Source organism: Martes martes (assembly GCF_963455335.1).
Source record: "Martes martes genome assembly, chromosome: 8".
Lineage (NCBI taxonomy): Eukaryota > Metazoa > Chordata > Mammalia > Carnivora > Mustelidae > Martes > Martes martes.
Window position 1 is genome coordinate 105751392 of NC_137895.1, and position 15707 is coordinate 105767098.

At 36.4% G+C, this 15707-nt stretch overlaps 1 protein-coding gene across 3 annotated transcripts in view; it reads left to right on the forward strand.

Annotated features, from left to right (window-relative positions):
* ERC1 (ELKS/RAB6-interacting/CAST family member 1) overlaps positions 1–15707 on the forward strand; it is a 549895-nt gene that overhangs the window by 170541 nt on the left and 363647 nt on the right. For all 3 annotated transcript variants that reach the window (XM_080810688.1, XM_080810687.1, XM_080810689.1), the window contains 3 exons: positions 2452–2589; positions 4564–4704; positions 5681–5821. In XM_080810688.1, the coding sequence (XP_080666814.1) occupies positions 2452–2589; positions 4564–4704; positions 5681–5821 (420 nt within the window). The remainder of the gene's footprint in view (positions 1–2451; positions 2590–4563; positions 4705–5680; positions 5822–15707) is intronic.

Sequence of the window (15707 nt, forward strand, 5' to 3'; positions counted from 1 at the left end):
ATGATAAGTGCCCTCCTTAATACCCATCATCCATTTAGCCCATCCCCCCACCCACCTCCCCTCTGTTAACCATCAGTTTAATTTCTGTAGTTAAAAGTCTCTTTTATGGTTTGCCTTTCTCTTTCTCTTTTTTCCTTTCCCCTATGACCATCTGTTTTGTTTCTTAAATTTCACATATGAGTGAAATCACATGGTATTTGTCTTTCTCTAACTTACTTCTCTTAGCATAATATACTCTAGCTCCATCCACAATATTGCAAATGGCATGATTTTATTCTTTTTGATGGCTGAATAATATTCCAGTGTGTGTGTGCATGTGCGTGTGTGTGTGTACACCACATCTTCTTTATCCATTCATCAGATGATGGACATATGGGTTCTTTCCATAATTTGGCTATTGTAGATAATGCTGCTATGAACATCAGAATGTGTGTGCCCCTTCAAATCAGTATTTTTGTATCTTTTGGGTAAATACCTAGTAGTGCAGTAGCTGGATTGGGGGGTAGTTCTATTTTTAACTTTTTGAGGAACCTTCATACTGTTGTCCAGAGTGGCTGCACCAGTTTGCATTCCCACCAACAGTGTAAGAGGGTTTCCTTTTTTCTGCATCCTCAGTAACATCTGCTGTTTTTATGTTGTTAATTTTAGCCACTCTGACAGGTATAAGGTGGTATCTCATTGTGGTTTGGATTTGTAGTTCCCTGATGATGAGTGATATGGAGCGTCTTCTTATGTGTCTTTTAGCCAGTATCTAGACTTCTTTTGTTGTTCCATTCTTGGCAGGAGTTTATGTGTATGCCTAAATACAGTTTCTAGAAGTCTAAGCTTATATATTATTCATTTACTGATTAATGAACTGATATTTATTATATACCTAGTATGTGCCAAATATGAGGGGCAGGATCCAGTCTACTTGTAGAGACATGTATCAAAGAATTACAATATGGTCAGGGATTAGTGTTATAATGTAGATGGGATAAATAGAGATAAAGGTGGTAAACATATAGATAGATGAAAGAATGGAGAGAGTCTATGTATGTAAATGTAACAAGTGTATTTGTGATTGAGTATAAAGAGCATTTTATTCTCAAGGAGATCTTTTCAAAGGAGATAATATTTATGTTGCTTTTTGAAAACCATGTAAAATATACCAGCTCGCTCTAGTATTAGTTTCAGAGTGGACTAATTTATATCTCCTGCTTGATTTTTCTCTATAGAACTTATCTCTAGCTTACATACTGTGTTTATTTCATTCATTTAATGTCTGCTGTACTAGGATGTTACCTCTTTGAGGATAGGGATTTTTGTCTGTTTTGATTACTTCTATATTCTCAACACTGAGAAAAGTTTCTGGCACATAGCAAGAGCTCAGGTATGTGTTGAATGAATGAATGAAGTTTGTGAGATCTATAGTAATTGCCTTATTTTCTTTTAGTTTATTAAGACTATCTCACTACAATTCCTTCATTTTTTTTTTCTCAGTGTTTTTCATTATATGTACTTTAACCTCCCGTGATAACATCCTGTGTCTAAAATGTTTCTCAAACCCACCCCTTTTTTTCCATCTCTCTTAGCTCATTTAATCTTTAGTATATCTTGGGGGATTGATAAACTCTATTTTCCATGTCTCTGTATAAGTCCCCTTAAATTTTTTCCTCCAGAACCATCAGAATTAACTGTCTAAAATGCAGAACTGACCAGATCATTTCTTTGCTTAAAAATACCTAATGGTTCCCATCTGTCTAGAATAAAATTGTGCTCTTTAGATTGCACACAGGACCATCCATAGCTTGGATTCAGCTACATAATGGTGAGTTCTCTTACCATCTTATAATAAAACTCGGTCTATTCATTTTTCTTTGTACCCACTAGTGCCTTGCAATATAATAAAGAATTTGGTAAATACCTCCTTGAGTAAATGAATGCATACAGATGTGTATGAAGGAATGAATATCTACAATAAGGAATTTCATTGAAAATCCTTCATGTTTGGATAAAAAGTGATATAAAAATAATTTTTACACTAGCATTTAAGAACAGTTTTTCTTTATAGAGCTGATCTGTCTTTCTTACTATCTTGCTCTAATCCTCAATTCACTGTGAAGTGATTTACAGTGTCATTATTGAAGTTATCCCATTTCTCTTGTCTTTCCTATCATTCCACTCTCAATCCCATCTCTAAATGTTGGCTCTTTTCTCTCTAGCTACTTTCCTTATTTTTTGAGAGATTTATATATATGCATATATGTCCATAGCTACATGTATGTCTTTTCTGTGTTCTGGCTCTAAATTCTGTCTTTTAAATTTTGCATTCAGTTTGGATACCCTTAGTATTAAATTATTTCTGTGGAACACACATTCAGAGACAACCCTGATCTATTTCCAACGTAAAATGATTTTTATTGTGACTATTTGTATTTCTCTTAATTTCCTTTTTCTCCCCACACTTAGATTGAAAATCTTCAAGAGCAACTTAGAGATAAGGAAAAGCAAATGAGCAGCTTGAAAGAACGAGTCAAATCCTTGCAGGCTGACACTACTAACACCGACACTGCCTTGACAACTTTGGAAGAGGCCCTTGCAGAGAAAGTGAGTAACTGGTTTGGACCCTTTGTAGACACATTTGCTCTTCTTTCTCATTAATGTTAAATTTTCTCTAGTAATGAGACTTGGATTTAAAAGGCAGAAGAAATCCCTTAGGGCAAAAGAGAAAAGAGTTTTCTGTACTATTGCTGTTGTAGATAGTATAAAGGGATAGAAAAGCCGTTTTGTTTTTGTCAACTTAAACATCTGTTGCTAGGCAAGATGGATTTCACACTGGAGGGTAGTGGCTGAAAGTTTTCCCCTCTCCTTTCCTTCTTGTTTCCTTCCTCTTTTTTCTTCTTTTCTTTAATAGATATATTAAATATCTATTAATGTAAATATTAAATATTGATAGAGAGAGGGGGTAGGGGCAGAGGGAGAGGGAGAAATAAACTCAAGCCGACTCTACACCAAGCTAGGAGCCTGATGTAGGGCTCCATCTCACCATCTTGAGATCATAACCAGAGCAGAAACCGAGAGTCAGATTCTTAACCAATTGTGCCACCCAGGTGCCCCCAATGGCTGAAATTTCTAAAGACTAAGCCATAAGTTCCCACTTACTGTCTTCTGAACGAAAAGGAAACTACTTTTTATTTATCTCATCTGTTAGAACCTGGGGATGTGGAAATATCAGACATTGACCATTAGGAAGCAGTATATAATTAGTTATCCTTTACTGTACCATGTTGGTAGCTAATAAAATCTGGGATTTTAGTTATTAACAGAAACATACTTGTTGTTTTTCTAGTCTTGGCTTAGCTACTTCGTTTTGCGTTCATGAGCAAACCTAATTTTTCAGGAATGGTTGACGTAATGAAGAAGTGGCCCAGCCAGTTAGGTGTTAATGTCTTAGAAGGAGGTTTAAGGAATCTTGGTGGGGCATTGTAATTGGATTTTTTTAAAGGAATAGGGTCATTGTTCCTTAAGCCTCTTGGACTCACAATGCTTCAGGCTATGTGCCAGGGATCAAGGCTTGATCCCCGGATATAGTCAGAAATAATAACCAGAAATATATTTAAATTGCTTCAACTTTCAGACTTATAGAGTATCGGTTGACAGAATTTTTAATGGATTGTCTCCCCCCTTCTTTTAAAAAAAGATTATTTATTTATTTATTTGAGAGAGAGAGAGAGAGAGAGAGAGAACCGAGAAAGCAGGGGGAGGGCAAGGGTGGGAGGGACAGAAGGAGAGGGACAAGCAGTCTCCCCACTGAGCAGGGAGCCCAATGTGGGACTCGATCCCAGGACCCTGGGATCATTACCTGAGCTGACGGCAGACACTTAATTGACTGAGCCACCCAGGTGCCCCATCTTCCCCCCTGCCCCTTTTTTATGCTTTAATTCAACATATCATAATTTCCCAAATCTCTTCCTTTTTTGGTATGCGAATTGTGAGTTGTTTCCATTGTCTGTGGGTAACATGTGAGTTACATATAAAAAATATGTGTTACTGGGGTTATGGACATTGGGGAGGGTATGTGCTATGGTGAGTGCTGTGAAGTGTGTAAACCTGGCGATTCACAGACCTGTACCCCTGGGGATAAAAATACATTATATGTTTATTAAAAAATAAAAAAAAATTAAATTAAAAAAATGCTAACAACAACAACAACAACAACAAAAAATATGTGTTACTTATCACTCTTAGGGCTGTGTGTGTGTGTGTGTGTGTGTGTCAAGTTTTTGTTATTGGAAATTGAATAAAGGGAATTTTTCCAAAAGATTACTTTAGGGACTTCTAATACTATTTAAGATTATAGGAAAAGAAACCTAGGGGAATCAAAAGAGCAAAGCTACATCTTTGTTATTGCAAGAGAGGTAGGAAGGGTGAATTCCTTGAAAAGTTGATTATTAACAACTTAGCCCTGTCTTTTGAATGGAGCATGAAAATGTGAAATTTTATCAGCTGAAAGCTGAATTAGGGTCACATAATATAAATATGAAAGGAATTTTCTTACGTATTGATGTGTTCTCTCATCAGGAGCGGACAATTGAACGCTTAAAGGAGCAGCGGGACAGAGATGAACGAGAGAAGCAAGAGGAAATTGATAACTACAAAAAAGATCTTAAAGACTTGAAAGAAAAAGTCAGCTTATTGCAAGGCGACCTCTCAGAAAAAGAGGTTAAGATCACCAAAGTAGAATGATTTGGTTTGCTTTAGTGCATTGTATGTATATGTTGTTGGCGTTTACATAATGCATAAAAAATGTATTTGATGGAAGATTTTTCTTAATATTCTTATAGCAGGGCTTTTCAGAAGACATTAAGGGGAAATTTTGCGAAGCTTTGCAGAGACATAATAGATTGGATCATTCGTTTCCTAAGTCTTTAGCTTTTTCAATATGTTATGAGTTGGTTTCTTACTCATTAATGACATTTTTTTAGATCCTAAAATAACTGAAGCCGTTACACATGGAAGTGCTGTGCTAATGGTAAGAAAGGTGATAGACGAAAGTTTATGTAACGGAGGGCTGTGTATTTATAATATCTCTTAAAGTGCATCTCAGTATTGGCAGAGAAATCATAAGTAATTGCTGACCAATTAGGTTACTTAGTATATTTTGGTCTTGCTTTTGGAAGGTCCTGTTAATGTGACCCAAATAGTAAAAAATACTGCCTGTGATCATGTAATAATGCCTGAGCTTTAGGGGCACTCTTGGATTTTATATCTAGTTATCTTTAAGACAGTTTATGGAAATTTAAGTTTCTAGTGGAACTTTCCTTTTAAAAGGGGAAAGTATTTTATATTTAAGTCATTGTAGCTACTGAAGTAACTAGTAGTGAGTACTACTGCTAATGACTAGTTTCATTCATGAAACTTGATCTACTTCCATTTATTTTATGGGAATGGATATGTATTGATAGAACTCTTTAAATCACAGTTCAGTTGGTATTTCTTGGGAATTAAGCTTACTTTAGTTAGGACTCAAAAGCTGAAGCTGACACTGTTTTATATTTCATGAATGTTCTTGAAGTGGAAGTGTCAGTATATAGTAATAAAGAGCAACTGCAAGCCACCAAGATAATAAATTTTAAAATTTACATTTCCATTTTGTTTGTACTGAGTATTTATTCTAGACGTGTTTTGCTTTTTTCAGGCTTCACTCTTGGATCTGAAAGAGCATGCTTCTTCGCTGGCTTCTTCAGGACTGAAAAAGGACTCACGGCTTAAGACACTGGAGATTGCTTTGGAACAGAAGAAGGAGGAATGTCTGAAAATGGAATCACAATTGAAAAAGGTTAAAGAAAGTTTTTCCACTTTTCTTACTTTGCTTTAAATAAGAACGCAGTAGAGAGCTCTGCAGTGTTCAATGTGTAATAATTTGCCAATGGTGTAATATTCCCCCATAGTTCAAAATATCATTTATACCTTCGTCAGTTCTCTTAATGTTCTTGTCTTGTTTTATGTTACTACTGAGAATCCTCAAAATCTTAGAAAATTGACAGATCAGAGAAAGATTAAAAAAATGCAGCCCATTTATGGAGTATAAGACAGTGTAAAAATCTTAATTTTCTGATATGTTCCTTCCATTAGCATAAAGCCTCCTAGAAGGAGGTAATTTAGCAATGATAGTCACCCATGCTGGCAAGTATTAGGATGTGGGACATATATTTGTTTTCCATTTCTTTGATTTATTCCCTCTAAGATTTATATGGCAGTTTATGGTTTTCAGAACACTTTCATATTTTTAATCTCTGAGCTACCAACTCTGTGAGCAGTTTACAGTTCACAGTTTGAGCAGTTACATTAACTGAGGCCAGTTCAGTTGGCCTCAACTATTGAGGCCAACTCAATATTGATGACTAATGAGAAAGGGTGCAGCCTAGTCTCGACACTTTAAATCTTGTTCTCCTTCCATATATTGGGAGTATTCAACATGATACCCTTACACGTAGGGTATGTCAAAAGTAAAATCATGTTTAAAATCAATAATTACCCAGTACATTACTGTTACTACTTTAAAGTGTTACCTTTTAGGTGAAGAAAAAGAAAGAAAGAAAGAAAATCTAATATCTTAAAGTTACTTGTGAATAAGTAGGAGAATTCTATTTGTGAAATTACAGATTTTGATTATGACCGATTCAGATTTGATGGCTGGCTATTTTTCCTCATTGAAAAGGTGGAGGTAGTTTTTTATTTTATACCTAAATATTGAAGATGAAGCTGCTTATATGTATTTTATGTAACAGGAGTAACTATCAAGAGTGATATTATTCATTAATATTCTAAACTCCCTTGTTTGTGACAATCCCACATTTTCTTCTGTTTGTTTATTTTTAACCTCTTTTTTACCATAGTCTCTTTTTTCTTGGACTTTATATTTAGGCTTATGAGAAAAACTAAAGTTATCTTTGGGTAGAGGAGGTTGATGGCTTTCCCCTACTTTGATTTATTATCTATTTTACTAATGGCCAATTTTCTTTTCATATTTTCCCTTGTTTCATTTTGGATTATTGTTTCTTCCATTTTAATTCATTACTGATGTTTTCCTATTATACTACTTCCACAAGGCCCAACTCCAATAAGGAGGTTTTTACTGTAGTTTTCTGTATGTTCCATTTGTTTTGTGCTTTTTCTCCCCTCTTTTAATTGAGCATTTTATATAATTCCATTTTCTTGTTCCTTTAGCATATCAGTTATATTTCTTAAATCTTCTCAAGTGATTACCCTAGAATTTGCCATATACATTTTTGACTTATCCTCCAACTTTACTGAGATATAATTAGCAACTAAAAATTGTGTATATTTAAGGTGTACAACATGATGATTTGTGTATACATTGTGAGGTGATGACCACAGTGAAACTAGTTAACACATTCATTACCTCACATATTACTATTTTATTTTTTTGTGTTGAGAGAACTTTTTAATACTCTTAGCAAATTTCAAGTATGCAATACAGTATTAGTATGGTCACCATCCTAAATGTTAAATTCCCGGAGCTTATTGATCTTACAACTGAAAATTTGTACCCTTCCTTTGATCAGCATGTCCTCACTTTTCCACCCTCCAGCTCCTGACAACCACCATTCTATTTTGCTTCTGTACTTTTTTAGATTCTACATATTTGTCTTTCTGTGTCTAGCTTAATTTCACTTAGCATAATGTCCTCCATATTCATTCATGTTGTCACAAATGGCAGGATTTCCTTTATTTTTATGATTAAATAATATTTCAGTATACACACACACACACATTGTATTTCCTTTATCCATTCATCTATTGATGGACACTTAGATTCTTTCAGTATTTGGCTCTTATGAGTAATGCTGCAGTGAGCATGAGAGTGCAGGTATCTCTTTGAGATAGTGATTTCATTTCTTTTGGATGCCGGATCACATAGTAGCTCCATTTAAGAATTTCTGAGGAGGTGTCGTCGTACTGTTTTCATAATGGCTGTATGAATTTGCATTCGCACCAACAGGGTACAAGGGTTCCTTTTTCTTCATATTCTTCCCAACTCTTATTTCTAGTCTTTTTTTCTTTTTTAAAGATTTTATTTATTTATTGGACAGAGAAATCACAAGTAGGCAGAGAGGCAGGCAGAGAGAGGGGGGGAAGCAAGCTCCCTGCCGAGCGGAGAGCCCCATGTGGGGCTTGATCCCAGGACCCTGAGATCGTGACCTGAGCCGAAGGCAGAGGCTTAACTCTCTGAGCCACCCAGGCGCCCATCTAGTCTTTTTGATGATAGACATTCTAACAGATGTTAGTTGTTATCTCACTGTAGTTTTGATTTGCATTTCCTTGATGGTTAGTGACGTTGAGCTACTACTTTTCATGTACCTCTTGGCCATTGGTCTGTCTTCTTTGGAAGAGTATCTATTTGTTCAGGTCCTTCACCCATTTTAATGGGATTATTTGTATTATTTGTGTCTGTGCTATTAAGTTGTATGAGTTCCTTACATATTTTGAATACTAACCCCCTGTCAGCTATAAGGTTTACAAATATTTTCTCCCATTCCGTAGGTTGCCTTTTCATTTTGTTGATAGTTTTCTTTGCTGTATAGAAGCTTTTTAGTTGGATGCAGTCTACCTGTTTTTGCTTTTGTTGTCTGTGCTTTTGGTGTCATATCAAAAAAATAATGCAGTAAACTTTTTTTTTTTTTTAAGATTTTATTTATTTATTTGACAGACAGAGATCACAAGTAGGCAGAGAGGCAGCAGAGAGGGAGAGAGGAGGAAGCAGGCTCCCCGCCAAGCAGAGAGCCCGATGCGGGGCTCGATCCCAGGACCCTGAGATCATGACCTGAGCCGAAGGCAGAGGCTTTAAACCACTGAGCCACCCAGGCTCCCCTGCAGTAAACATTTTTAATCTAAGTTCGTTTTCAAAAAATGTTATCCCATTTTATGTGTCATGCAGATACATACAACAGAATACTCCCAGCTCCTTCCTTCCTTCCCTGATGACACTGTTATCATTCATTTCATTTATCCATGTACAATAATCACCCAGTACATTACTGTTACTACTTAAAAGTATTACCTTTTAGGTGAAGAATAAGAATAATAAAAAGATGTAGTTTTAGCTTTATTCCTTCTCCAGTTCTCTTTTTTTATATATATGTGAGTTTCTGACCTATATAATTTATTTCTGCCTGAGAACTTTTTTTTTTTTTTTTGAGAGAGAGAGAAAGAGCGCGCGTGCGCGCTCATGAGTTGGAGGGGGAGGGGCAGAGGGAGAGCGAGAATCTTAAGTAGGCTGCACTCCCAGAGCATGGCTCCATCTCACAACCCTGAGATCATGACCTGAGCCGAAATCAAGAGTCAGATGCTTAATTGACTGAGCCACCCAGGTGCCCTCTGAAGAATTTCTTTTAATATATTTTTGCAGGGTAGGTCTCCTGGCTATGAATTTCTCAGTTTTTATTTGTTTAAGAAAATCTCTATTTCTTTTTCGCTTTTGAGAGATAACAACACTGGACGTGGGTTTCTAGATTTGGTGGGGGTTTTTTCTGTGTAACACTTTAAAGGTTTCACTGTGCTTTCTTCTTAAGTGATTTCTGATGAGAAGTCTACTGTAGTTCTTAACATTGTTGTTCTATAGATAAGGTGTTTTTTTCCCCTCTGACTTCTTTTAAGCTTTTTTGTCTTTCATTTTCTGCATTTTTAATATGATGTGTCTGTGTATAGATGTATAGAATTTATATTGCCTGGTGCTCTGAACTTCCTGATTTGGTGTGTATCCATAATTTTGGAAAATTCTCAGCTATTATTACTTAACAATATTTCTTCTCCTTTCTTTTCCTTTTCCAATTATGTGTATGTTGCACATTCTGAAATTGCTCCATAGTTCCTGAATGTTCTGTACTGTTCTTTTTATTATTTTTTTTCTCTTTTCATTTTATTTTGGGGAGTCCCTCCCTCCCTCCCTATGTCTGTCTTTCTTTCTTCCTTCCTTCCTTCCTTTCTTTCATTAAGACTTTATTTATTTGAGAGAGAGCACAAGCAGAAGGGGATGGGGCAGAGGGAGAGGGGTGAGTGAACTCCCTGCTGAGCAGGCAACCCAATGTGGGGCTCAGTCCCAGAACCCTGAGATCATGACCTGAGCTGCGGCCAGACACTCAACTGACTGACCACCCAGGCATCTCCATTTTGGGAAGTTTCTGTTGACCTGTCTTTAAGCTTACTGGTTCTTTCTTCAACCATATCCAGTCTACTAAAGGGTCCATGAAAGGCGTTAATTTTTCTTGTGTTTTTTATACCTAGAATTTCCTTTTGATTCTTTCTTAGAGTGTCCACTTCTCTGATTGTATTACCCATCTATTTTTGATATTGCCTACTTTTCCCATTAGAGACCTTAACTGTTAATCAGTTATTTTAAATTTCGTATCTGATTAATTCCAACATCAGTGTCAAATATCTGAGTCTGGTTCTTATGTTTGCTCTGTCTTTTCAGACTGTGTCTTTTCTTTTAGCACACCTTATAATTTTTTTGTTGAAAGACAGGTATGTTGTATTAGATAGTGGGTAAATAGGCCTATGTGTAAGGTTTTCAATTAGCAATAATCGCGCCTCGGATAAACCTCATTGGCTACGATACTGCCACTGCGCAAAGCTATGTGTAAGGTTTTAATCTGGCTAGGAGGTGAGCTATATTTAATGTTTGCTGTAGCTGTAGGTGCCAGAGGCTTCAAATTCCTTTAGTATTCTCATCTCTGTTACTTTGGGTTTCTCTCTTCAGAAAGAGTCTGCATCTTGTAGCTCTTTCAGCTGTTACCCTTTGTTATTACACTGGAGCCCTGTTGGTGTGGTGGTAAGATGTGGGGGAAGATAAACTTTCTATAGTCTCCTGATTAAGTCTTTGGTCTTTTATGAGCCTCTGTCCCTGGCTGTGACCTTCACAAAGGTTTTCCCCCTTAGCTAGAGGGGGTAGAATGGGAGAAATGCCTATCTGCCAGGTGGGATTAAACTCTGTTAAAATCTTTGCTCCTGGAGACTCTGCGTTTGAGTAGAGTATAGTTTGGGCATATTTCACAATTACTGCTGCCCACAGCCTTACCAGAACCCAAAGGGGTTTTTGTCAGTTCTTCACTTTGAGAACCTGGTGGGGTTTCTGGATGTAAAGTCCACTAAAATAAGGTGAGTTTGCCCTAAAACTGCAGTTTCTAGGACTGTCATGCTCACTGTCATGCTCATCCACACTCAGCCTCTAGTAATTCCTCAAAGTCACCATTGAAGTGTTTCTACCAACAGCTTTGCTCCAGGTGGGTAGATCTCAACTATGACTCTTTTGATTTTGGAGATGTAGTTTGCCCTTTGACCTTAGTTCTCTGATAGGTCCCAGGAAAGTAATTGATTTTCAGTTTTTTAACTTTTTCTTGTTTTAAAAATGGTAGTGATGACTTACAGACTTTTTACATGTTGGAGCTGAAGTTACAGCAGTTTTTCATATGGAGCAGGCCTATACATTCTTGTTTCGTGGAGGTGTATATGTGAATTTTGCTATTTACAATAACATCTAAAACCTAAAGTAAAAATACAGTTATTGCCTATATCTGGGAATCAACTTTAGTTTTATTAATTAACACATAAATATTTATGAAATCAATAAGTTACCTATCCCAGGGAATTTGAGATTATATCACAGAGGTTGAGTTAACAACATACATGGCTATTTATTTATTTATTTATTGGCGGGGTGCATATCTGTATGACTCCGGGGAGGGGTGGAGGAAGAGGGAAATAAACAGGCTCCCCGCTGAGCAGGGGGCCTGATGCAGGGCTTGACCCAGGACCCTGAGATCACAACCTGAACTGAAGTCAAGAGTTGGAGGTGCAAGTGACTGAGCCACCCAGGCGCCCTCAGTACATGCCTCACATAGCTTTTTTAGTTCTACTAGATGTCAAATGAACTTGAGTATTTTATATTATCAGAGTGTTTCTGAACTTATTAATTTATATTGGAAATTGACTTTCAAGAAAGAAGAGAAAAACCTTTGACTTTAAAATATGTCTTAGAATAAATGAGAGTGTATTTCCTAACGTAAGATTGAGATAAAGATAAAGCAATAAGATATAATAAGACTCAGAATAATTGTTAAATATTGTGCTTCAGATTTTAGCTCATTCTAGTAGATAAATTTTTCCCTAGCACTATTACATTTTAAAAGCAGGGCAGTGACATAGAGAAAGACAAATACCATATGATCTCACTTATATGTGGAATGTAAAATCAAAAATAACCTGAGCGCATAGAGAGAGAGAACAGATTGGTGGTTGCCAGGAAGGTGGGGGGAGTGGTGGTGTGTGGGCAAAATGGGTGAAGCAGGTTAGAAGGTAAAAATTTCCAGTTATAAAATAAGTAAGCCCTGGGATATAATGTACAGCATGGTGATTATAGTTAGTAATACTTTACTGTGTATTTGAAAGTTGCTAAGAGAGTAGATCTTAAAAGTTCTCATCACAAGAAGGAGATTATTTCTAACTTTGTAGTAATAGATGTTAATTACATTGTGGTGATCATTTCACAGTACATCACAGATATGTCAAATCATCATTGCAGTGTACACCTATAACTAATATAATGTTATATGTCAATTATATATAAAAAAATAGAGCCAAATATCATCAGATGGTTTTTGGTTTTTTATTTGCTACAACTTTAATTTTTTTTTCCTAAGGTTTTATTTATTTATTTCTCAGAGAGTGCGCAAGCAGGGGGAGAGGCAGGCAGAGGGAGAAGCAGGCTCCCCGCTGAGCAAGGAGCCTGATACAGAACCTGGGATCATGATCTGAGCTGAAGGCAGACACTTAACCAACTGAGCCACTCAGGCGTCCCTACAATTTTAATTCTTTAGGAGTTTATTAGGCCTAGGATTTTGTTGTCTTTGTTTTCTATATTAGCATTTGTTTTGTTTTGTTTTATAGCTTATTTGTAGGTTTATTTATTTTTGTTTGTTTTTTTATATAGAAACTACTTTATTTTTTGCTTGTGGGAACTTTTAAGATTTACTCTTTCAGCAGTTTCCAAATTGAACAGTATTGTTAACCATAGTCACCATGCTGTGTAGTACATCCTGAGAACTTACTGTTTTATAATTGGAAGTTTATACTCTTTGACCACTTTGATCCATTTCACATACTCCTCTCCCTGCCCCGGTAACCAACCATCTGTTCTCTATTTGTCTGAGTTCAATTGTTTAGATTCCATGTATAAGTGAGAGCATATAATATTTCTCTTTCTCTGACATACTTCATTTTGCCTAATGCCCTCAAGCTTCATCCATGTTGTTAGAAATGGAAGGAATTCCTTCTTTTTTAATGGGTTAATAGTATTCCATTCTATATATGTACCGTGACTTCTTTACCCATTCATCCATCAGTGGACATTTAGGTTGACTCCTGTCTTAGCTACTATAAATAATGCTGCAGTGAATATGGGAGTACAGATAATCTTTTCAATAGTGATTTTGTTTCCTTTGGATGTATACTCTGAAGCAGAATTCCTGGATCATATGGTAGTTCTGTTTTTAACTTTTTGAGGAAGCTTCATACTGTTTTCCATTTCCACCAACAGTGTATAAGAGTTCTCTTTTCTGGGGCACCTGGGTGGTTCAGTGGGTTGAGCATCTGCCTTCGGCTCAGGTCATGATCTCAGGGTCCTGAGTTCAAGCCCCACATTGGGCTCTCTGCTCGGTGGGGAGCCTGCTTCCCCCCTCTCTCTGCCTGCCTCTCTGTCTACTTGTGATCTCTGTCTATCAAATAAAGAAAGAAAATCTTAAAAAAAAAAAAAGAGTTCTCTTTTCTGTACATCCCCACCATACTTATTTCTCTCTCTCTCTCTCTCTCTCTCTTTTTTTTTTTGTCAAACTATTCCAAAAAATAGAGAAGGAAGGAAAACTTCCAAATTCATTCTATGAGGCCAGCATTACCCTGATACCAAAACCAGATAAAGACTCCATGAAGAAAGAGAACTACAGGCCAGTATCCCTGATGAACATGGATGCAGAAATTCTTAATAAAACACTAGCAAACCAGACAACAGTGCATTAAAAAAAAAAATCATTCACCCAGTCAAGTAGCATTTATTCCTGGTTTGCAGGGGTGGTTCAGCATTCACAAATCAATCAATGTGATACACAACATTAATAAATGAAAAGAACCATATGATCATTTGAGTAGATGGAGAAAAAGTATTTGACAAAGTATAAAATCCATTCATGAATAAAAAGCCTTAACAAAGAGATCTAGAAGGAGTATACCTCAGTGTAATAAAGGCTTATACAAAAATCCTACAGCTTATATTATCCTCAGTGAGGAAAAACAGAGAGCTTTTCCTCTTTGTACAGTCAGGAATAAGACATAGATGTCTACACTCACTGCAGTTATTTAACATAGCACTGGAAGTAGTAGCTGTAGCAATCAGACAACAAAAAGAAAAAAAGGCATCCAGATTGGTAAGAAAGAAGTTAGACTTTCACTCTCTGCAGATCATGTGATATTTTGTGTAGAAAACCTGAAAGACTCCACGAAAAAACTGCTAGAACTGATCAACGAATTCAGTAAAGTCTCAAGGATACAAAATAAACGTTGAGAAATCTGTTTTATTTCTATACACCAGTAATGAAGCACAGAAAGAGAAATTCTATTTATAGTTGTACCAACAACAGTTAAGATCCTTAGGAATGAACCTATGACACAAAGAAATGGGAAGACATTCCATACTTATGGATTGGAAGAACAACTATTGTTAGAACATCTGTATTACTCAAAGCAATCTATACATTTAATGCAATGGCTATGAAAATACCACCAGCAGGTGGCTCAGGTGGTTAAGCACCTGCTTTCAGCTCAAGTCATGATCACAGGGTTGTGGTATTGAGCCCTACAGGGGGCTCTCGGCTCAGGAGGGAGAGGGTTGCCTCTTCCTCTCCCTTTGTCCCTCCCCACCTTCATGGTCTTTCTCTCTCAAATAAAGAAATAAAATATTAAAAAAAAATACCACCAGGATTTTTCACAGAACTAGAACAAACAGTCCTAAAATTTGTATAGAATCATGGAAGATCGCAAATAGCCAAAGCAGTCTTGAAACAGAAAAGCAAAGCTGGAGGCATCACAATTCTGGACTTCAAGTTATATTACAAAGCTATAGTGATCAAAACAGTACGGTACTAGCACAAAAATAGAACAGAATAGAAATGGAACAGAAATACTTCTAGCATAGGAATTTATATCCTGTATGTGTATTTCCATATTTTATGCCTTTAGCATGAGATAATAACCTCATAATTATTAAGGAAAGCCTTGAAATTGAACTTCTGAGTTACTAGAACTGTAAAAAGTGCTGAATTCTTTTTTTTCCTCTGGGGTGGGGGGAATAGCTTTTTCTGGAGGATTTTTTTGTTGCAAGTTTTTAAAAATTACATGTATTTATCTTTTACTTTTCTTTCTCTTTCTCATTCTTTTCTTATACCATACCATTTCCTTCTATGGTTTTTTCTTCTTTTCTTACTGACACTTTCCCCCCTTTAGGATCCTGAAATAGTATTAAACCACCCATTTAGACCAGTGAGTGATGTGACAGAGTAGTGCCATAAAGCCCTGGTTGATGTTTTTTCTGTATTTTGTATGATTGGTTTTTTTACTACTCTGTAGAAAATGAACGCACTTGACCTTCTCTCTCC